Here is a 24,934-nt window from a genome sequence, read left to right on the forward strand (position 1 = left end):
GCTTCGGGTCGTGAAGGCAAAGGCTGCTGAGAATGAGGACGACATAAGGGCCTGGTGGTGAAAACGGAGATCCACGAGGCACAACACAAAAGATGTGTGGAAAGGCTGGAGGTGCTGGAGAATAATGCGAGGAGGAAGAACCTAAGGATTCTTGGTCTTCCCGAAGGTGCAGAAGGGGCGGACGTCGGGGCATATGTGAGCACTATGCTGCACTCGTTAATGGGATCGGAGGCCCCGACGGGTCCGCTGGAGGTGGAGGGAGCCTATCGGGTTATGGCGCGAAGACTGAGGGCTGGAGAAATTCCTCGAGCAATAGTGGTGAGATTTCTCCGATATAAGGACAGAGAGATGGTCCTCAGATGGGCAAAGAAAACTTGGAGCAGTAGGTGGGAGAATGCGGTGATCCGTGTATATCAAGATTGGAGTGCGGAGGTGGCGAGAAGGAGGGCAAGCTTTAATCGGGCCAAGGCGGTGTTGCATAAAAGGAAGGTCAAATTCGGAATGCTGCAACCGGCAAGACTGTGGGTCACACATCTAGGGAAACACCACTACTTCGAAACGGCTGATGAGGCGTGGACATTTATTGTCAAGGAGAAGCTGGAGTGAGCAGGCCAGAAAAAGAACGTTTGGGACTAAAGTGGGGGGGTGAATTTGTGGGATGAAGGGGGGGAAAGGGGGAAGAGAGGACTTCCCAAGTTGTTAAACCTGCGACCCTGTAACTTCTCTCTCTCCCCCATGTCGTGGGGGAGGGGGTGAGGGAGGATGAGGAGCTGAGGGTGCCGGCCATTGGGGGCGGGGCCAAAAGGGAAGCGCGGGCTTGGTTCCCGCACTATGGTAATCATGGCGGGAACAGGGAAGCAGGAAGGAGGGGGCCTCGCACAGTGTGAGCCGAGGTCACGGAGGGAAGCCGAGGTCGGCCAGAGTTTGCTGACTTCTGGGAGCAACATGGGGGGTGCAAATATGCTAGCTTGGGACCTAGCCGGGGGGGGGGGGTTAACTGGGTTGCTGCTGCTGGGGAGAAGGGGGAGCTGGTATGGGAGGGGGGGGGGGGGCGGGGGGGCGCCGCCTGGGGGGGATACAGCTACGTGGGAACCGGGTGAGGAGCTGGATTGAAAAAGGAAATGGCTAGTCGTCAAGGGGGGGGGGGGTAAAGAGCCCCCCAACCCGGTTGATCACGTAGAATGTGAGAGGGCTGAACGGGCCGATTAAGAGGGCACGGGTACTCGCACACCTAAAGAAACTTAAGGCAGATGTGGTTATGCTTCAGGAGACGCATCTGAAGCTGATAGACCAGGTTAGACTTCGCAAAGGATGGGTGGGGCAGGTGTTTCATTCGGGGCTAGATGCAAAAAACAGGGGGGTGGCCATACTAGTGGGGAAGCGGGTAATGTTTGAGGCAAAGAATATAGTGGCGGATAGTGGGGGCAGATACGTGATGGTGAGTGGCAAACTGCAAGGGGAGGCGGTGGTATTAGTGAATGTGTATGCCCCGAACTGGGATGATGCCAATTTTATGAGGCGTATGTTAGGACGAATCCCGGACCTAGAAGTGGGGAAGTTGGTAATGGGTGGAGACTTTAATACGGTGCTGGACCCAGGGCTGGACAGATCGAGGTCCAGGACCGGAAGGAGGCCGGCTGCAGCTAGGGTGCTTCAGGATTTTATGGAGCAGATGGGAGGAGTAGATCCCTGGAGATTTAGTAGACCTAGGAGTAAGGAGTTTTTGTTTTTCTCCTATGTACACAAAGTATTTTCATGAATAGATTTTTTTGTTTTGGGAAGGGCACTGATCCCAAAGGTGACGGGGACGGAGTACACGGCTATAGCCATCTCGGATCATGCTCCACACTGGGTGGACCTGGAGATAGGGGAAGAAAAACAACAGCTTCCACCCTGGAGAATGGACATGGGATTATTGGCAGATGTGGGGGGGGGGGGGGGTGTTTAAGGGTGCGGGGGTGTATTGAAAGGTTCTTGGAACTTAATGATAATGGGGAGGTACAGGTGGGAGTGGTCTGGGAGGCACTGAAGGCAGTGGTTAGAGGGGAGCTGATATCTATTAGGGCACATAAAGGAAAGCAGGAGGGTAGGGAAAGGGAGCGGTTGTTGAAAGAACTTCTGAGGGTGGACAGACAATACGCGGAGGCACCGGAGGAGGGACTGTACAGGGAAAGGCAAAGGCTACATGTAGAATTTGACTTGTTGACTACGGGTAATGCAGAGGCACAATGGAGGAAGGCACAGGGTGTACAGTGTGAATATGGGGAGAAGGCGAGTAGGTTGTTGGCCCACCAACTGAGGAAAAGGGGAGCAGCGAGGGAGATAGGAGGGAGAGATGGAGCGGGGAGCGGAGAGAGTGAATGGAGTGTTCAAGGCATTTTATAAAAGATTATATGAAGCGCAGCCCCCGGACGGGAAGGAGAGAATGATGTGCTTTCTGGATTAGCTGGAATTTCCTAAGGTGGAGGAGCAGGAGAGAGTGGGGCTGGGAGCACAGATTGAGACGGAGGAAGTAGTGAAAGGGATTGGGAGCATGCAGGCGGGGAAGGCCCCGGGACCAGACGGATTCCCAGTTGAATTCTATAAGAAATATTTGGACTTGCTGGCCCCGCTACTGATGAGAACCTTTAATGAGGCGAGGGAAAGGGGGCAGCTGCCCCCGACTATGTCAGAGGCAACGATATCGCTCCTCCTAAAGAAGGAAAAAGACCCGCTGCAATGCGGGTCATACAGGCCCATTTCCCTCCTGAATGTGGATGCTAAGATTCTGGCCAAGGTAATGGCAATGAGGATAGAGGATTGTGTCCCGGGGGTGGTCCATGAGGACCAAACTGGGTTTGTGAAGGGGAGACAGCTAAATACAAATATACGGAGGCTGCTAGGGGTAATGATGATGCCCCCACCAGAGGGGGAAGCGGAGATAGTGGTGGCGATGGATGCCGAGAAAGCATTTGATAGAGTGGAGTGGGATTATTTGTGGGTAGTACAACTAAGAGATCTATTTGTAGATGGGACGTTTGCGAATCTGGGAGCGCTGACGGAGAAATATGGGTTGCCCCAAGGGAATGCATTTCGGAATATGCAATTGAGGGCTTTTGCGAGGCAACAGGTGAGGGAATTCCCGCAGCTCCCGACGCAGGAAGTGCAGGATAGAGTGATCTCAGAGACATGGGTGGGGGACGGTAAGGTGGCGGACATATACAGGGAGATGAGGGACGAGGGGGAGATCATGGTAGATGAGCTGAAAGGGAAATGGGAAGAAGAACTGGGGGAGGAGATGGAGGAGGGGCTGTGGGCTGATGCCCTGCATATGGTAAATTCATCGTCCTCGTGTGCCAGGCTAAGCCTGATACAATTTAAGGTGCTACACAGGGCGCATATGACTGGAGCACGGCTTAGTAAATTTTTTGGGGTAGAGGATAGGTGTGCGAGATGCTCGAGAGGCCTTGCGAATCATACCCACATGTTTTGGTCATGCCTGGCACTACAGGAGTTCTGGGTGGGGGTGGCAAGGGTGCTTTCGAAGGTGGTGGGGGTCCGGGTCGAACCAAGCTGGGGGTTGGCTATATTTGGGGTTGCAGAAGAGCCGGGAGTGCAGGAGGCGAGAGAGGCTGACTTGTTGGCCTTTGCGTCCCTTGTAGCCCGGCGCAGGATATTGTTAATGTGGAAGGAAGCCAAGCCCCCGGGTTTGGAGACCTGGATAAATGATATGGCAGGGTTTATAAAGTTAGAACAGATTAAGTTCGTGTTAAGGGGTTCGGCTCAGGGTTCACCAGGCGGTGGCAACCGTTCGTCGACTACCTCACAGAAAGATAGAGGTAATGGAAAAGAAGTAGACAACAGCAGCAACCCAGGGGGGAGGGGGGTGGGGGGGGGGGGGGAGGGCGGGGGGGAGGAATCGGACGGACTCTCAGGGATGTTATTGTATATGTATAGGTATTTGGTATATGTAATTGTATATTGGATTGTTGGATTGTATTTTTGGAGAGTATTTATTTTGGACAAGGCAGTTGCCATTTAGTTTTGTTTTTTTGTTTTTGTTTATATATTACTTATTTATTTGTTTAAAACTGGCCACGGTTATTTATATTGCTTCATTGTTGTGTAAAAGAAACACTACGTATTATGTTTGGCCAAAAAACTTGAATAAAATATATTTTTTTAAAAAGAGGGAAAATCGACCGTGGCTATCTAAGGAAATAAGGGAGAGTATCAAATTGAAGGAAAAAACATACAAAGTAGCAAAGATCAGTGGGAAACAAGAAGACTGGGAAATCTTTAGGGGCAACAGAAAGCTACTAAAAAAGCTATAAAGAAGAGTAAGATAGATTATGAGAGTAAACTTGCTCAGAATATAAAAACAGATAGTAAAAGTTTCTACAAATATATAAAACAAAAAAGAGTGGCTAAGGTAAATATTGGTCCTTTAGGGGATGAGAAGGGAGATTTAATAATGGGAGATGAGGAAATGGTTGAGGCACTGAACAGGTTTTTTGGGTCGGTCTTCACAGTGGAAGACACAAATAACATGCCAGTGACTGATGGAAATGAGGCTATGACAGGTGAGGACCTTGAAAGGATTGTTATCACCAAGGAGGTAGTGATGGGCAAGCTAATGGGGCTAAAGGTAGACACGTCTCCTGGACCTGATGGAATGCATCCCAGAATGCTAAAAGAGATGGCTAGGGAAATTGCAAATGCACTAGTGATAATTTACCAAAATTCACTAGACTCTGGGGTGGTCCCGGCAGATTGGAAATTAGCAAATGTGACACCACTGTTTAAAAAAGGAGGTAGGCAGAAAGCGGGTAATTATAGGCCAATGAGCTTAACTTCGGTAGTAGGGAAGATGCTGGAATCTATCATCAAGGAAGAAATAGCGAGGCATCTGGATGGAAATTGTCCCATTGGGCAGACGCAGCATGGGTTCATAAAGGGCAGGTCGTGCCTAACTAATTTAGTGGAATTTTTTGAGGACATTAACAGTGCGGTAGATAACGGGGAGCCAATGGATGTGGTATATCTGGATTTCCAGAAAGCCTTTGACAAGGTGCCACACAAAAGGTTGCTGCATAAGATAAAGATGCATGGCATTAAGGGGAAAGTAGTAGCATGGATAGAGGATTGGTTAATTAATAGAAAGCAAAGAGTGGGGATTAATGGGTGTTTCTCTGATTGGCAATCAGTAGCTAGTGGTGTCCCTCGGGGATCAGTGTTGGGCCCACAACTGTTCACAATTTACATAGATGATTTGGAGTTGGGGACCAAGGGCAATGTGTCCAAGTTTGCAGACGACACTAAGATAAGTGGTAAAGCAAAAAGTGCAGAGTATACTGGAAGTCTGCAGAGGGATTTGGATAGGCTAAGTGAATGGGCTAGGGTCTGGCAGATGGAATACAATGTTGACAAATGTGAGGTTATCCATTTTGGTAGGAATAACAGCTAAAGGGATTATTATTTAAATGATAAAATATTAAAACATGCTGTGCAGAGAGACCTGGGTGTGCTAGTGCATGAGTCGCAAAACGTTGGTTTACAGGTGCAACAGGTGATTAAGAAGGCCAATGGAATTTTGTCCTTCATTGCTAGAGGGATGGAGTTTAAGACTAGGGAGGTTATGCTGCAATTGTATAAGGTGTTAGTGAGGCCACACCTGGAGTATTGTGTTCAGTTTTGGTCTCCTTACTTGAGAAAGGACGTACTTTCACTGGAGGGTGTGCAGAGGAGATTCACTAGGTTAATCCCAGAGCTGAAGGGGTTGGGGTACGAGGAGAGGTTGAGTAGACTGGGACTGTACTCGTTGGAATTTAGAAGGATGAGGGGGGATCTTATAGAAACATATAAGATTATGAAGGGAATAGATAGGATAGATCGGGCAGGTTGTTTCCACTGGCGGGTGAAAGCAGAACTAGGGGGCATAGCCTCAAAATAAGGGGAAGTCGATTTAGGACTGAGTTTAGGAGGAACTTCTTCAACCAAAGGGTTGTGAATCTATGGAATTCCTTGCCCAGTGAAGCAGTAGAGGCTCCTTCATTAAATGTTTTTAAGATAAAGATAGATAGTTTTTTGAAGAATAAAGGGATTAAGGGTTATGGTGTTCGGGCCGGAAAGTGGAACTGAGTCCACAAAAGATCAGCCATGATCTCATTGAATGGTGGAGCAGGCTCGAGGGGCCAGATGGCCCACTCCTGCTCCTAGTTCTTATGTATTCACACAGGAAAAAGACAATGTTGTCGAGGAGAATACTGAGATTCAGGCTACTAGACTAGAAGGGCTTGAGGTTCATAAGGAGGAGGTGTTAGCAATTCTGGAAAGTGTGAAAATAGATAAGTCACCTGGGCCGGATGGAATTTATCCTAGGATTCTCTGGGAAGCTAGGGAGGAGATTTCTGGGCCTTTGGCCTTGATCTTTAAGTCATCTTTGTCTACAGGAATAGTGCCAGAAGACTGGAGGATAGCAAATGTTGTCCCCTTGTTCAAGAAAGGGAGCAGAGATAACCCCGGTAACTATAGACCAGTGAGCCTTACTTCTGTTGTGGGAAAAATCTTGGAAAGGTATATAAGAGATAGGATGTATAATCATCTGGAAAGGAATAATTTGATTAGAGATAGTCAACACGGTTTTGTGAAGGGTAGGTCGTGCCTCACAAACCTTATTGAGTTCTTTGAGAAGGTGACCAAACAGGTGGATGAGGGTAATGCAGTTGATGTGGTGTATATGGATTTCAGTAGAGCGTTTGATAAGGTTCCCCATGGTAGGCTACTGCAGAAAATACAGAGGCATGGAATTCAGGGTGATTTAGCAGTTTGGATCAGAAATTGGCTAGCTGGAAGAAGACAAAGGGTGGTGGTTGATGGGAAATGTTCAGACTGGAGTCCAGTTACTAGTGGTGTACCACAAGGATCTGTTTTGGGGCCACTGCTGTTTGTCATTTTTATAAATGTCCTGGAGGAGGGCTTAGAAGGATGGGTGAGTAAATTTGCAGATGACACTAAAGTCGGTGGAGTTGTGGACAGTGCGGAAGGATGTTACAAGTTACAGAGGGGCATAGATAAGCTGCAGCGCTGGGCTGAGAGGTGGCAAATGGAGTTTAATACAGAAAAGTGTGAGGTGATTCATTTTGGAAGGGATAACAGGAAGATTGAGTACTGGGCTAATGGTAAGATTCTTGGCAGTGTGGATGAGCAGAGAGATCTCTGTCCATGTACATAGATCCCTGAAAGTTGCCACCCAGGTTGAGAGGGTTGTTAAGAAGGCGTACGATGTGTTAGCTTTTATTGGTAGAGGGATTGAGTTTTGGAGCCATGAGGTCATGTTGCAGCTGTACAAAACTCTGGTGCGGCCGCATTTGGAGTATTGCGTGCAATTCTGGTCGCCATATTATAGGAAGGATGTGGAAGCATTGGAAAGGGTGCAGAGGAGATTTACCAGAATGTTGCCTGGTATGGAGGGAAGATCTTATGAGGAAAGGCTGAGGGACTTGAGGCTGTTTTCGTTAGAGAGAAGGTTAAGAGGTGACTTCATTGAGGCATACAAGATGATCAGAGGATTGGATAGGGTGGACAGTGAGAGCCTTTTTCCTCGGATGGTGATGTCTAGCACGAGGGGACATACCTTTAAACTGAGGGGAGATAGATATAAGACTGATGTCAGAGGTAGGTTCTTTACTCAACGAGTAATAAGGGCAAGGAATGCCCTGCCTGCAGCAGTAGTGGACTCGCCAACACTAAGGACATTCAACTGGTCATTGGATAGACATATGGACAATAAGGGAATAGTGTAGATGGGCTTCAGAGTGGTTTCACAGGGCGGCGCAACATCGAGGGCCGAAGGGCCTGTACTGCGCTGTTATGTTCTATGTTATAAATGGTCTTCACCGTACCCTGAAACTGTGTTCCCTGGTTCTAGATTCCCCAACAAGGGGAATCATCTTAACTGCATCTAGTCCATCCAGTCCTGTTAGAATTTTATACTTGTTAATCAGATGTCCTCTCATCCTTCTAAATTCTTGTGAATACAGTCAAACCATTCTTCTCATAGGACAGTCCCGCCAACCCCGATATCAGCCTAGTGAACCTCCGCTGCACTCCCTCAATGGCAAGTATACCGAACTTAGATAGAGAGATCAAAATTGCACCTAATACTCCAGATGTACCTACACCTCAAGGACTACAACGGTCCAAGAAGGCAACTCGCCATCACCTTCTGAAAGGCAACTAGGGATGGGCAATAAATACTGGTCTAACCAGCGACGCCCACATCCTGTAAATGAATTTTTTTTAAATGTGGTCTCACCCAAGGCCCTGTATAACTGCAGGAAGACATCCCTACTTCTGAACTTAAATCCTCTTGCAATGCCAATGGCCTTGCTGCACCTGCCTCTCCACTTCCATTGATTGGTGTTCAAGGACACTCAGATCCCTTTGAACATCCACGATTCCCAATACATCACCGTTTAAATAATACTCTTGCTTTGTTGTTCTCACCAAGTGTAACATTTAACCACATTGTACTACATCTGCCATGTGTGTGCCCCCTCAACTAGTCTAAATTAGGTTTTAGCTGGGGTGAAATTGGGAAATAAATATGATGACTAAATTTGTTTAGTGCCCTTACTAATTCTGTATGGTTAAAGCCACTTTGTTAAATAGTTAAGTTATTTAACAATGACAAAGAAATAGGGTATGAGATTTGTAGTTAATTTGGAGAGGTTGACAGTAGAAATAATTGAAGTTAACTAACCTGGGGTAGATTGGGATGAGAAGAGTTTGTGGTTGAAGTGTATCCAAGACTATTAATTATGTACTCTGTCTGCCAATAAGGAATAAAACGCAGTATGTTACATGTATAAACAAGGAAACACTAGATATAATTTTGGATAAAAGTTGCTGACCTTCCTTATTTCATGTATTAGAACAGTTGACAAACACAGGCTGTAACCTAATTAGGTTCACATTGAAAATAGAGACAAATGAGTGATGCAAGCTTGCAATTCAACTTGTTTCAGTAAGATGAAAGGGATTCAAAAAAATATTAGTTCACGGTATGTGGGTGTTGCTGGCCAATTCTCCCCCAGTTGCCCTTGAGAAGGTGGGAGTGTGCTGTCTTGAACGCCTGGTGCAGTCCCTATGTTATTTGGAGCCAGAATGTTGACCCAGTGACAGTGAAGGAATGGCAATATCGTTCCAAGTCAGCATGGTGTGTGACTTGGAGGATACTTGCAGGTGATGGTGTTCATATGCATTGGTGAAACAGCTTAAGATTGTTGGGCCACGAAAACCACCCTGAGGAATTCCTGAAATGATGTCCCAGGACTACGATGATTGACCTCCAACAACCACGACCATCTTCCTTTGTGCTTAGCATGACTCCAACCAGTGGAGAGTTGCACCCCCGTGCAACTCCCACTGACTTTTTGCCACACTCGGTCAAATGTTGCCTTGATGTCAAAGGCAGTCACTCTCGCCTTCTTGTGTTCAGCTCTTTTGTTCTAGTTTAGACACAGGTGTAAGGTGTTCAGGAGCTGAGTGGCCCTGATGGAACCCAAACTGAGTGTCAATGAGCAGGTTATTGCTGAATAAGTACTGCTCGAGGTGCAGGCAGCAACACTTTCCATCACTTTGCTGATGATTGATAATGGACTGATGGAGTGGTAATTGGCAGGGTTGGATTTGTCCTTTTTTTTTCTAGCCAGGCACACCTATAGCAACTTTCCACATTGCCAGGTAGATGCCAGTGTTGTAAGCTGTACAGGAACAGCTTGGCCATGCAGCCAAAGTCTTCAGTACTGTTAGTTATTATTTAATTGGTTGACAGAAACGGCAGATGAAGCAGCTGACTACCCCTGTTAGGTATTTAAATATGAGATGAATAAAGTACATGTTAAATATATTTTTCCTACTTACTCAACCGTGATTTCCCACCTACAGTTGTTGACGGGACCCTCAACAGTGTGCGTTCCATCTCCCGCACTACTATCCTTGCCCCCTCCCAGAACAAAGATAGAGTCCCCCTCAATCTCACATATCACCCTATCGGCCTCCGAATGCTAGGCATAATCCTCCAACATGTTCGCCAACTCTAGCGTGATCCCACCACCAAACACATCTTCCCATCACTCCCTCTATCAGCATTCCACAGAGACAATTCCCTCCTCCACCATACCCAACATCTCTCCCATCTCCCATGGTACCCTCCCATGCAATCGCAGAAGGTGTAACACCTGCTCCTTTACCTCTTCCATGCTTAACATCCCAGGCCCAAAACACTCCTTAAAGGTTAAGCAACGTTTCACTTTCACCTCTTTCAATTTGGTCTATTGCATTCGTTGCTCCCAATGTGGTCTCCTCTATATCTGAGAGACCAAACGTAGACTGGGTGATCGCTTTGCTGAGCACCTTCCGTCTGTGCGCATTCAGGATCTTGACATTCCCGTTGCTTGCCATTTTAACACAAGACCCTGCTCCCATGCCCACATGTCTGTCCTTGGCCTGCTGCAATGATACAGTGAAACTCAACGCAAACTGAAGGAATAGCATCTCGTCTACCGGTTAGGCCTTCCCGTCTCAACATCAAATTCAACAACTTCAGATGATTAGCTCTATCCCACCTAAACCACTTTGTTTTGATTCCATTTTAACTGTCTTTTACATTTTCCTTCTTGTCTTTCTTTATATTTATTTATTTATATATATTATTTATTTATATATATATATATATATATATATATATATAGATATATATTATATATATATTATATATATATTATATACCCCTCTCTCCTTACCTCTTCTCCCCTTTGCTCCCCCCCCCCCCCCCCCCCCCTTACATCTGTCACAGCTTACTCCCTGATTTTAGTTTCTCTGCTGTTTGGCCTTTTACACCTTTTATTCTCTCTGGAGACTGCCATTAGCACTCTTTTCCTTTGGTGTCCGCGACTATTAGCACTGTTTTCCCTTGGTTTCTGTGGCTATGACTCATCTTTTATTCCCTCACCCCACAGTATAAATATCTCCCACTTTCTATGTCTTTTAGCTTTGTCAAAGGATCATCTGGATTCGAAAAGTTAGCTCTTTTCTCTCCCTGCAGATGCTGCCAGACTATCATAGAATTGACAGTGCAGAAGGAGGCCATTGGGCCCACCGAGTCTGCACCGGCTCTTGGAAAGAGCACCCTACCCAAGGTCAACACCTCCACCCTATCCCTATAACCCAGAAATCCCACCCAACACTAAGGGCAACTTTGGACACTAAGGGCAATTTATCATGGCCAATCCACCTAACCCGCACAACTTTGGACTGTGGGAGGAAACCGGAGCACCCGGAGGAAACCCACGCACACACGGGGTGGATGTGCAGACTCCGCACATACAGTGACCCAAGCCTGAATCGAACCTGGGACCCTGGAGCTGTGAAGCAATTGTGCTATCCACAATGCTACCATGCTGCCCAGACCTGCTGAGATTTTCCAGCATTTTCTTATTGGCTTCAGATTGCAGCATCCGCAGTAATATGCTTTTATATTGCTACTAGGAGGAAAATAATGGAAATCCATGGATAAAATGGGGTTTTAAAAGAAGCAAATGTAGTGCAGTATTCAGTACATAGAAATAAGTCTGCATCCGTGTTTACTCACTGCAAGCAAATAGCACTTATCTGATTGCCTACCTCTTCCCATGTTCCTTCACCCAGTAAGCCTAATGTTGATTGTTGATAACTGTGTCTAAACCATGAGCACTAGAAGTGAATTCCACAGGGCAGCATGGTGGCGCAGTGGGTTAGCCCTGCTGCCTCATGACGCTGAGGTCCCAGGTTCGATCCCGGCTCTGGGTCACTGTCTGTGTGGAGTTTGCACATTCTCCCCGTGTTTGCGTGGGTTTTGCCCCCACAACCCAAAGATGTGCAAGGTAGGTGGATTGAACACGCTAAATTGCCCCTTAATTGGAAAACAATGAATTGGGTACACTAAATTAATTTTTTTAAAAAAGAAGTGAATTCCACAGCCTTACAGTTTTGTATAAAGAAATTTCCGTTGCTCTGTTCTAAACCTCCATGAATTACTAAATTGTCCTCTATCAATCCTGACCTATCCTTTCATACTTTTTAGTGCTTTTACCATATTGGTCCACAATCTGCATTATTCTTTGAGGTTTTCATAATTTTGCTTCATTGCAGACAGCATCCTAGTGAATCATGTGAAGTCTAATTGGTTATCGTTGCCTCTTAACCTTTATATTCTATACCACTTATATAAAACCTAGAATTCACCCAACTCTTAGAACCTTATTAAGCTGTGGTACTGCCTTTATGTTCAACAAATACTCAAAGAAATTGAGTATTTTCCCACTAGCACTGAAAGATTGAGCAGCAAAGAGTCTGAAAAGTCTTGAGGAAAATAATGAATGATTGTTGGCAATTTGTTGGATCAATAACGAGGGATGTGGACTGAATTATCGCTAGGAACATGGGCAATGTTAGCATTTTTTTGGTGTTATTGGAACATGCTTTGCAATGGCTACTGAGACAGATGAAGATAATTGAGAGATAAGAATGAAAATGTAGAGAAATTGGATTTGGTTAGTTGATTCATGGGCAGCACAGTGGTTAGCAGTTTCTTCACAGCCCAAGGGTCGCAGGTTCGATTCCCGGCTTGAGTCACTGTCTGTGCAGAGTTTGCACATTCTCTCCGTGTCTGCGTGGGTTTCCTACGGGTGCTCCGGTTTCCTCCCACAGTCCAAAGATATGCAAGTTAGGTGGATTGGCCATGATAAATTGCTCTTAGTGTCCAAAATGGTTGGGTGGGGTTACGGGGATGGCTTGGGCATAAGTGGGGTGCTCTTTCCAAGGGCCAGTGCAGACTCGATGGGCTGAATGGCCTCCTTCTGCACTGTAAATTCTATGATTTGACAAACAAGCACTTGCACAGGTGTAATGAATCCAATAGCAACCTTCTATACTGCAATAATTTTCTTTTTCACTTTTGTCCTGAGCAATCAACTTTTCACCAATTGTTTATGTCTGTCTTAGTATCTTAAATTGGAGTTCCACAAATGAAAGCTGTTGCTTTACCTATATATGATTTATTTATTTTTCAAATTTGAGGATACAATGGTGCTTTTTGACTAATATTTTAACAATTGATTTTTTTTCTGGTATTAGCACTAGCGATCAACAAATAGGGGTAAGTAGAAAAATAATATTGAATATATTGGTTTAAGATCCATTTTTATTTCTTGCAGTCATGGCAATAAGGAAGTGTTCTCCTGTCGAGGGATAAAGTTAGCAGTGGACTGGTTTTTGGAAAGAAGCCATAAAGATATTACTGTGTTTGTGCCTGCCTGGAGGAAGGAACAATCAAGGCCTGATGCCCCCATCACAGGTGACCTGTAGCACTTACTCAGTTGGTTTCAATTGGTGAATAAATTAAATATTGCCAGTATTGTTGCTGTTGATGGACTGCCATATACTCTCAATTATTCATTTATTCAAGACTTGAAGTTTAAATAATTCTCAAATTCTTTGGGGGAACTTTAGTGTTGGAATGTGGTGAAACAGAATCTTGAAAAAAATTAGATTAATAGTTTTATTCTATAAAGGATAATGTATTCGATCTATTAAATGAATTGTAAATATCACACAGGATAAATAATACTGATACAAGCAGCTTTCCAGAAGATTACAAAATAGTTTGCTTCAAGGTGCTGTTGGTAGACGAGGCAGCTTCATCTATAACAATTCTACCCATAAAGTACTGCTTCTATTCTGGTGTAAGTTGGGTTAGTTTGGCTAATAATTGTTTTTCATACATCTTCTGAATCAGCATTACTACATCATAGGTTCATATACTTTGTGTTACTCGGTGATGTTTAATGTGTTTAATTAGCACTTCAGTATGTTTGAGAAAGGTATCGAGGTTCTTGAATTTTAGTCTTTTCCATCTGTTGAGGAATAAGAACAGAAGAACGTACAGTACTTCAGGTGATGAAAATGATAAGAGTGGATCTTAAATTTACAAATATCCAAAGCCAAGGTTTAACTTGAGTGCAAAGTTTAGCATAGTCCCAGATTGTATCCATATCTTGAAGCTCAAGGACTGTGTGAACATAAGAACTAGGAGCAGGAGTAGGCCATCTGGCCCCTCGAGCCTGCTCCGCCATTCAGTGAGATCGTTTGTGGACTCAGCTCCACTTTCCTGCCCGAACACCATAACCCTTTATTCTTCAATAAACTATCTATCTTTATCTTGAAAACATTTAATGAAGGAGCCTCAACTGCTTCACTGGGCAGGGAATTCCATAGATTCACAACCCTTTGGTGAAAAAGTTCTTCATAAGCTCAGTCCTTAATCTGCTTCCCCTTATTTTGAGGCTATGCCCCCTAGTTCTGCTTTCACCTCCCCGCATCTACCTATCTATTCCCTTCATAATTTTATATGTTTCTATAAGATCCCCCCGCATCCATCTAAATTCCAACGAGTACAGTCCCGGCCTACTCAACCTCTCCTCATAATCCAACCCCCTCGACTCTGGAATTAACCTAGTGAATCTCCTCTGCACACCCTCCAGCGCCAGTACGTCCTTTCTCAGGTAAGGAGATCAAAACTGAACACACTACTCAAGGTGTGGCCTCACTACACCGTATACAGTTGTGCATAACCTCCCTAGTCTTAAAATCCATCCCTCTAGCAATGAAGGACAAAACTCCATTCGCCTTCTTAATCACCTGTTGCACCTTTAAAAACCAACTCTTTGCGACTCATGCACTAGGACACCCAGGTCCCTCTGCACAGCAGCATGTTTTAATATTTTATCATTTAAATAATAATTCCTTTTGCTGTTATTCCTACCAAAATGGATAACCTCACATTTGTCAACATTGTATTCCATGTGCCAGACCCTAGCCCATTCACTTACACTATCCAAATCCCTCTGCAAACTTCCAGTGTCCCCTGCACTTTTTGCTTTACATCTCAACTTAGTGTCGTCTGCAAACTTGGACACATTGCGCTTGGTCCCCAACTCCAGATCACCTCCCAGATCATCTATATAAATTGTGAGCCCAACACTGATCCCTGAGGGACACCACTAGCCACTGATCGCCAACCGGAGAAACACCTATTAATCCCCACTCTTTGCTTTCTATTAATTAACCAATCCTCTATCCATGCTACTACTTTACCCTTAACGCCATGCATCATTATCTTATGCAGCAACCTTTTGTGAAGGTAATCAACTTATTTCTCTATGCATTAAATCTATTGGTTTAGTAGTTTTTCTAATTGCCATTGCAACTTTAAAAATATATTTTTATTCAAGGCTTTTTACATATATACATGAAAATATCAGAAGGCCAACACACCAAGACGAACAGAAACCACAGATCTCCAACCTCCCTCAATACCAACACCCCACCTTACTACTTTTACCCTTTACCCCCAAAACCCCCCCCAACCCCCGATGCTCCAACCGCAGGACTTCTGCTCGATCACCCACCCATAAATCCCCCTCCCTTCGGTAGCTCTGAGTCCCACCAATGCAACAATATCCGTTTCCGGGCTATCAGGGAGGCAGAGGCCAATATATCGGCCTCTTCCCCACCTGGCCTCCTGGATCTCCGACAACCCGAATATCGCCGCCTCCGGACTTGGGGCCACCCCACACCCAGAATCTCGGACATAACATCTGAGAACCCCCTCAGCTTTGGACACGGCCAAAATATGTAGAGGTGATTCGCGGGTCCCCGCACACCGCCCATACCTATCCTCCAACCCTGCAAAGAACCGGCTCATTCTCACAACCGTCTTGCGGGCTCGATGCACCACCTTAAATTGGATGGGCTTGACCTTGCAGATGATAAGGATGCATTAACCCTCCACAAGGCCTCTTCCCATGCCCTGACCCACACCTCCCCTCTCAACTCTGTCTCCCATTTGCGCTTAATCTCCTCCCTCTCTATCAATTCCCTGTAGATATCCAACACCCTCCCCTCCCAGTATCATCCTCCGACAACAATTTGTCCACAGTCCTGGAAAGAACGGCACCTCTTTCCTCACAAAATCTTTCACCTGCAGGTACCTAAAACCATTCCCTTTGGGCAACTCGTACATTTCCTCCGACTCCTCCTGCAAACTTATCCCCGATGAACAAGTCCCTAAGGTACTCTATCCCCATCTGCCGCCATCCCCGGAACCTCGCATCCAGCCTCGCTGGTAGAAGCCTATGGTTATCACATATCGGCACATACAACGACAACCCGAAATGCAGCCTATACTGGCTGCACACCCGCAATGCCGAAACCATCACTGAGTTTGCCGTCCAATAATAATTTATCAAATTCAGTAACGCCAGCCCCCAAATTCAGCAACGCCAGCCCCCACCCCCTTCCCCACCACCACAAACCCCAATACTATCCCGTTCACCTTCCTGGAAAGGACTTGGAAACAAAGATGGGATGTTTCTGGAGCACGAACTGCGCAGCACAGTCATTTTCACCATCTGCCCCGCGCCCAGCCAGTGACAGCGGCAACACATCCCACCTCTTGAAATCCACCTTCATTCCTTCCACCAGTCGTGCCAAGTTCAATTTGTATAATTGGACCCAGCTCCGCGTCACTTGGATTCCAAGATACCGAAAGCTCTTCCCCCATCATTCAGAACGGCAACTCCCCTAACCTCTCTCGCCCTCTAGCATTAACCAGGAACACTTCACTCTTCCCCAATTTCAATTTGTATGACAAAAACCTGCTAAACTCCCTCAGGATCCCCATGATCCTTTTGATGCTGCCTACCAGATCAGTAATGTATAACAACAAATCGTCCTTGTATGGCAAAACTCTGCTCGGCACACCCCCTTCAATCCTTTCCAGCCCCTCAATGCCCTAAGTGCCATTGCCAATGGCTCTATCGCCAAGGCAAAAAGCAGTGGGGAGAGCGGGCACAACTGCCTCGTCCCCAGATGTAGCCCGAAGTACCTCGCCCTGTACAACAGCTGGACCCAAACCACAAACCCGAAAAGGCCCAACACCTCCAACAAATATGCCCACTCCACCCAATCAAAGGCCTTCTTCCGGGTCCATTGCCACTACTACCTCTACCATCTGCCCCTCTTGAGAGCATCACAGTAACATTAAACAGTCTGTGCACATTCGCCGACAACTGCCTTCCCTTCACAAATCCGTCTGGTCCTCCCCTATCGCCCCCGGCACACAGTCCTCTATTCGCAACACCAGTGCCTTCACCAACAACTTCACATTGACATTAAGCGGAGATGTCGAGTGGTACGATCCACACTGCTCCGGGCCCTTAGCTTTCTTGAATATCGGGGAGATGGATGCCTGCAACAATGTGGGGGGAAGCCCCCCGCCCCCCCCCCCCCCCCCCCCCATTCCTCACGTCATTGTACATCCTCACTAGTAGGGGGCCCCAGCTCCACACCAAACTTCCTTTCAAACTCTGCTGGAAACCTGTCCAGCCCCAGTCCACCCCCTCTCCCCATGACGGGGGCTCCAACCCGTACAGCTTCCTACAGAAGGCCTCAAATACCCTATTCACTCTGGGTCCGTCAGCACCTTGCACCTCTCGTCCCTCACCTTACCGATCTCCCCCGCCGCTGCCTGCTTCCTCAACTGATGGGCCAACATCCTCCATACCTTTTCCCCGTGCTTGTACACTGCCCCTTCGCAACTGTTGGGTGGATTGGCCACGCTAAATTGCCCCTTAATTGGAAAATAAATAATTGGGTACTCAAAATTTATACTGAAAACATTTTTTTAAAAATAGTTTCCTCAGCAACCCGCGCAGCCATCAGTGACCACTGAGTCACAAATTCTCATTAAAACTGCCTCCCTCACGAGGGATTTCAACCTCTTACTTTCAAAGATCCAGCCACTGAATTCCCTCAGGAGCCTCTCCAACTCTAATTGGCCCAGCGATAGTTCACCTGCTGATGGTTCAGCCTCTTCTCTTAAGACTGCATTCCACAGGTTTCACATAGTTGCACTCCTATCATTAAGTCACTTCCAAATTGTTCATAGATTACTAACTTCACTAAGTTGCATTGCCCTGGGTTTCTCAAAACTCCAGACTCCTGGCTACACTGAACTATAAATATCTCCCAGACTTCTGAAGGTTCCACCTTACCTTTATGTGCGTATTTTCACTCTTGATGGCTCATTGACCCTTGACCACAATCTTTGGGTTGTACAAAGGTATACCTTCTTTTGAAGCCAGTAGATTACAAAGATGGCCATTGATATTGCCGGCACAGACCATCCAATATTGCAAGTCAGAGCAGCATGCAAATGATGATGCTTCGTCATGATTGCTATTACAAGTCAAGCATGAACCTAAAGAAAATTTTGTGCTCATGGACAATCCTAGAATCCCTACAGTGCAGAAGGAAGCCATGTGATCTATCAGGTCTGCACTAGTCATGCCCCCATCCTATCCCCATAACCCAGTAACCCCACCTAACCTTTTGTACACTAAGGGGCAATTTAGCATGGCCAATCCACCTAACATGCACATCTTTGGACTGAGAGGAAACCAGAGCACCCGGAGGGAACCCATGCAGACATGAGACGAAAGTGCTAACTCCACACAGTCAATCCCCAAGGCCGGAATTGAACCAGGGTCCCTGTTGCTGTGAGGCAGCAGTGCTAACCACTGTACTACCGTGCCGCACTGTGACCTGTAATGTGCCTGTGACTTCTTCTCGAGTTCAAAGATACATAAGAACTGATCCAGTGATGGGAAAGTGATGTACTTTGTCCAGACAGGAATGCTGTCAGACGTTCATAGGAAAAATCCAGACCTCAAGCCCTACATCACAAGAAGACTTAAGTTGACCGTACGGAATAAAGATGGGGAATCTGTATAATTATTCCTCCATATTCACGAAGTAGAGTCTTTGACCAACTGCATGAGTGCATCCTGGTGTGGTGAAGATGAAGAAACTGGCATGTAGTTACTTTGGTGGTCAGGATTAGATTGTCAAATTGAAAAGAAAGTAGGGCAGTGTCAATCCTTTACAAAACTAAGGAACACGCCACCATTACAATCATTACATCTATGAGAATGGCCGATTGAGCCTGGCAGAGAATACACATCAATTATGCTGGTACACTAGTAGGTCACATGTTCTCAGTGATTGTGGACACATACTCTAAATGGCCAGAAGTAATGACAATGAAGTCAACAATGACTGATCAGACCATTGAGAAACTGGACATAATATTCGCAAGATTTGGAACATCAGAGCAGGTTATTAGTCATAATGGTACGCAGTTTCCTTCGAAGGAGTTTGAGGACCACTTGAAGGGAAACAGTATACACAATATCAAGTCAGCTCCACATCAGCCTGCAACGAATGGAATGGCCAAATGTTTTGTGCAATCATTATAGCATTCTATCAAAGGACATTGGCAAGAAGAGTACAGAAGTTCCTAATGTCTTACAGGAACACTGTACACACTACAATGCAAAGTTCATTGGCAATAAATTTACAAACACCGTTTGATTTGTTAGCTCCACCACATACTTCAAAGATTGTTAAATGACACCAACAGGCACAAATTGCTAGGCGGAAACAAAAAGCTCAAAAACGAGTATTCAACCAGGGAGAGAGAGTGTTAGCTAGGAGCTACACCACCAAGGAGAAATGGGTACCTACCATGATCCTAGCAAAGACTGGTCCAATATCATATCCGTACAGACGGATGAAGACCGAGTTTGGTGACATAATGCTGATCAGCTAATTTGCTTAACGAAAAGAATGAGCCAAAACCTCTCGAGAAGTTCTTCCCTTGAAAAATTTAAGGAGCGATACTTCGGAACAGAGACAAGAGACAGTGACAAGTTCAGATTCTGTTTCTGAGGACTTTCCAATATCTATAGTGACAGATACTGGAGTAACTGCCCAGGATTTACATTTACTGAAGGAAATGAGGATAATTCCAAGGACTCGAGTAGTCAAGTTCCAGAAAGCTGAATTCTACCAAAAAGGAATTGACGTCCACCACAGACTCTTGGCGTCATTCTCTGACCCCCCAGCGGATATCCGGCACCGGATATTCGGCGGGGGCGGGAATCGCGCGCGCCGGTTGGCGGGCCACCCCCCGCGATTCTCCGGCCCGGATGGGCCGAAGTCCCGCCGATAAATTGCCTGTCCCGCCAGCGTGGATTAAACCACCTTTTGAACGGCGAGACAAGGCGGTGTGGGCGGGCTCCGGGGTCCTGGGGGGGGGCGCGGGGCGATCTTGCCCCGGGGGGTGCCCCCACGGTGGCCTGGCCCGCGATCGGGGCCCACCGATCCGCCGGCGGGCCTGTGCCGTGGGGGCACTCTTTCCCTTCCGCCTCCGCCACGGTCTCCACCATGGCGGAGGCGGAAGAGACTCCCTCCACTGCGCATACGTGGGAAACTGTCAGCGGCTGCTGACGCTCCCGCGCATGCGCCGCCCCGAGATGTCATTTCCGCGCCAGCTGTCGGGGCAACAAAGGCCGTTTCCGCCAGCTGGCGGGGCGGAAATCCCTCCGGCGTCGGCCTAGCCCCTCAATGTTGGGGCTCGGCCCCCAAAGATGCGGAGCATTCCGCACCTTTGGGGCGGCGCGATGCCCGTCTGATTGGCGCCGTTTTGGGTGCCAGTCGGCGGACATCGCGCCGTTTTGGGAGAATTTCGCCCCCTGTCTTATAGAATTGTATGTTCAGTTGGCAGTTAGTAAGACTAATGCAATGTTAGCTTTCATTTCGAGAGGGCTAGAATACAAGAGCAGGGATGTACTGCTGAAGCTGTATAAGGCTCTGGTCAGACCCCATTTGGAATATTGTGAGCAGTTTTGGGCCCCGTATATCTGGAAGGATGTGCTGGTCTTGGAGGGATTCCAGAGGAGGTTCACAAGAAAGATCCCGGGAATGAAGGGCTTGTCATATGATGAGCAGTTGAGGACTCTGGGTTTGTACTTGGGAGTTTAGAAGGATGAGGTGTGATCTTATTGAAACTTACAGACTACTGAGAGGCCTGGATAGAATGGACGTGGAGAAGGTGTTTCCACTTGTAGGAGAGATTAGAACCTGAGGGCACAGCCTCAGACTGAAGGGACAATCCTTTAAAACTGAGATGAGGATGAATCTGTGGATCTCTTTGCAGCAGGAAGGTTGTGGTGAAGACTGAATGTCTTTAAGACAGAGATAGATAGGTTCTTGATTAATAAGAGGATCAGGGGTTACGGGAAGGCAGGAGAATGTGGGTGAGAAACATCAGCAAAGATCGAATGGCAGAGCAGACTCGGATGGGCCAAATGGCCTAATTCTGCCCTTATAGAAGGATCCTGGGATTATATTCATTGGAGTTTAGGAGGTTGAGGGGAGATCTAATAGAAACTTACAAGATAATGAATGGCTTAGATAGGGTGGATGTAGGGAAGTTGTTTCCATTAGCAGGGGAGACTAGGACCCGGGGGCACAGCCTTAGAATAAAAGGGAGTCACTTTAGAACAGAGATGAGGAGAAATTACTTCAGCCAGAGAGTGGTGGGTCTGTGGAATTCATTGCCACAGAGGGCGATGGAGGCCGGGACGTTGAGTGTCTTTAAGACAGAAGTTGATAAAGTCTTGATTTCTCGAGGAATTAAGGGCTATGGAGAGAGAGCGGGTAAATGGAGTTGAAATCAGCCATGATTGAATGGTGGAGTGGACTCGATGGGCTGAATGGCCTTACTTCCGCTCCTATGTCTTATGGTCTATATCTTATGGTATGTATGTATAGAAATAATGCCCAAGTGGATCTGTTATATCAATGTTTATCGTTATTGTTGCACTAATTAAGTGAAGGGGGAGGAGTGTTATGTATCAAAGAATACATCCCTGCTGGTAAGCTTCAAGTCACATGTAATGACGGGAGCAGAGCTTTGCAGAGTTCTCCATCTTCCTGTTGATAAACCTCTGATCGTTTTTGAAATAATCCAGAGTGTGGGCACCTGCATTCCTTTTCTCCTTGCGGCAATAAAGAAAAACAGGTCCAGAGGCTGACATCAAAGTGATTTTAATGACACAAAAGAATATTGGTTAAAGTCTTGTACTTTAAATCTGGGAAACTAAATGAGCCAAAAGTCAAAACCATAAATTATGCCTTGAAGCCTGAAATTGTATTTCAGAAATCCAAATAGCGATAAAGCAATTTATTAAATGTGAAACAATTTTATTTTCACAGATCAAGAAATCCTACGCAAGTTGGAAAAGGATAAAATCCTGGTATTCACACCATCCCGACGTGTGCAAGGGAGAAGAGTGGTTTGCTATGATGATCGCTTCATAGTGAAATTGGCTTACGAATCAGATGGCATCATTGTGTCAAACGATAACTATAGGGATTTGCAGAATGAAAAGCCAGAATGGAAAAAATTCATAGATGAAAGATTACTTATGTATTCTTTTGTTAATGACAAGTGAGTAATCAGATTTTGCTATACTGTGTTCTGCAAATTCAATCAGACCCATTATATTAGTGGTCATCCAAATCATTACTGAGTGGCTGGTAATAATGTAATATCACTTGATTCTGTTGTGTATATTATACTCATGTACTTTAATTTCAGATTCATGCCACCTGATGATCCTCTGGGTCGCCATGGGCCTAGCTTGGATAACTTTTTGAGGAAGCGGCCTGTTGTACCAGAACACAAGAAGCAGCCATGTCCATATGGTAAAATGATTTTAAAATATAAGAACTGTGTTTGTGCTATTTTTGAATTTCAGCTTCACCATGATAGGAGTAGCAGTCTCCAAATTAGAGTGATGACACCACTTCTGAAGAAACTAAAATACACTTTGATGTGAAGAGCCTTGGCTGTAAGGAAAACTATAAGTGAGCATGGTGGCCCAGTGGTTAGCATTGCTGTCTCACAGCGCCGAGGACCCGGGTTCGATCTCGGCACCAGGTCATAGTCTGTGCGCAGTTTAAACATTCTTCCCGTGTCTGCGTTGGTCTCGCCCTCCACAACCCAAAGATGTGCAGGGTAGGTGGATTGGCCACGCTAAACTGCCCCTTAATTGGGGGGAAAAAAAGAATTGAGTATTCTAAAAAATAAAAATTTAATTTAAAAAAATAAATAAAGGAAAACTAGAAGTCATTTTACATAATAAGAACATAAGAACTAGGAGCAGGAGTAGGCCATCTGGCCCCTCGAGCCTGCTCCGCCATTCAATGAGATCATGGCTGATCTTTTGTGGACTCAGCTCCACTTTCCGGCCCGAACACCATAACCCTTAATCCCTTTATTCTTCAAAAAACTATCTATCTTTATCTTAAAAACATTTAATGAAGGAGCCTCTACTGCTTCACTGGGCAAGGAATTCCATAGATTCACAACCCTTTGGGTGAAGAAGTTCCTCCTAAACTCAGTCCTAAATCTACTTCCCCTTATTTTGTGGCTATGCCCCCTAGTTCTGCTTTCACCCGCCAGTGGAAACAACCTGCCCGCATCTATCCTATCTATTCCCTTCATAATCTTATATGTTTCTATAAGATCCCCCCTCATCCTTCTAAATTCCAACGAGTACAGTCCCAGTCTACTCAACCTCTCCTCGTAATCCAACCCCTTCAGCTCTGGGATTAACCTAGTGAATCTCCTCTGCACACCCTCCAGTGCCAGTACGTCCTTGCTCAAGTAAGGAGACCAAAACTGAACACAATACTCCAGGTGTGGCCTCACTAACACCTTATACAATTGCAGCATAACCTCCCTAGTCTTAAACTTCATCCCTCTAGCAATGAAGGACAAAATTCCATTTGCCTTCTTAATCACCTGTTGCACCTGAAAACCAACTTTCTGTGACTCATGCACTAGCACACCCAGATCTCTCTGCACAGCAGCATGTTTTAATTTTTTATCATTTAAATAATAATCCCTTTTGCCGTTATTCTTACCAAAATGGATAACCTCACGTTTGTCAACATTGTATTCCATCTGCCAGACCCTAGCCCATTCACTTAGCCTGTCCAAATCCCTCTGCAGACTTCCAGTATCCTCTGCACTTTTTGCTTTACTACTTATCTTGGTGTCGTCTGCAAACTTGGACACATTGCCCTTGGTCCCCAACTCCAAATCATCTATGTAAATTGTGAACAGTTGTGGGCCCAACACTGATCCCTGAGGGACACCACTAGCTACTGATTGCCAACCAGAGAAACACCCATTAATCCCCACTCTTTGCTTTCTATTAATTAACCAATCCTCTATCCATGCTCCTACTTTCCCCTTAATGCCATGCATCTTTATCTTATGCAGCAACCTTTTGTGTGGCACCTTGTCAAAGGCTTTCTGGAAATCCAGATATACCACATCCATTGGCTCCCCGTTATCTACCGCACTGTTAATGTCCTCAAAAAATTCCACTAAATTAGTTAGGCACGACCTGCCCTTTATGAACCCATGCTGCGTCTGCCCAATGGGACAATTTCCATCCAGATGTCTCGCTATTTCTTCCTTGATGATAGATTCCAGCATCTTCCCTACTACCGAAGTTAAGCTCACTGGCCTATAATTACCCACTTTCTGCCTACCTCCTTTTTTAAACAGTGGTGTCACGTTTGCTAATTTCCAATCCGCCGGGACCACCCCAGAGTCTAGTGAATTTTGGTAAATTATCACTAGTGCATTTGCAATTTCCCTAGCCATCTCTTTTAGCACTCTGGGATGCATTCCATCAGGGCCAGGAGACTTGTCTACCTTTAGCCCCATTAGCTTGCCCATCACTACCTCCTTGGTGATATCAATCCTCTCAAGGTCCTCACCTGTCATAGCCTCATTTCCATCAGTCACTGGCATGTTATTTGTGTCTTCCACTGTGAAGACCGACCCAAAAAACCTGTTCAGTTCCTCAGCCATTTCCTCATCTCCCATTATTAAATCTCCCTTCTCATCCTCTAAAGGACCAATATT

General features: G+C 45.9%; 1 protein-coding gene across 4 annotated transcripts in view; it reads left to right on the forward strand.

The window, feature by feature from the left end:
* The window catches only part of LOC140391844 (probable ribonuclease ZC3H12C), a 138,817-nt gene that overhangs the window by 99,061 nt on the left and 14,822 nt on the right, over positions 1-24,934 (forward strand). For all 4 annotated transcript variants that reach the window (XM_072476799.1, XM_072476798.1, XM_072476797.1 and 1 more), the window contains 3 exons: positions 13,239-13,378; positions 22,204-22,438; positions 22,589-22,695. In XM_072476799.1, coding sequence (XP_072332900.1) covers positions 13,239-13,378; positions 22,204-22,438; positions 22,589-22,695 — 482 coding nt within the window. The remainder of the gene's footprint in view (positions 1-13,238; positions 13,379-22,203; positions 22,439-22,588; positions 22,696-24,934) is intronic.

Source organism: Scyliorhinus torazame, chromosome 15 (assembly GCF_047496885.1).
Source record: "Scyliorhinus torazame isolate Kashiwa2021f chromosome 15, sScyTor2.1, whole genome shotgun sequence".
Lineage (NCBI taxonomy): Eukaryota > Metazoa > Chordata > Chondrichthyes > Carcharhiniformes > Scyliorhinidae > Scyliorhinus > Scyliorhinus torazame.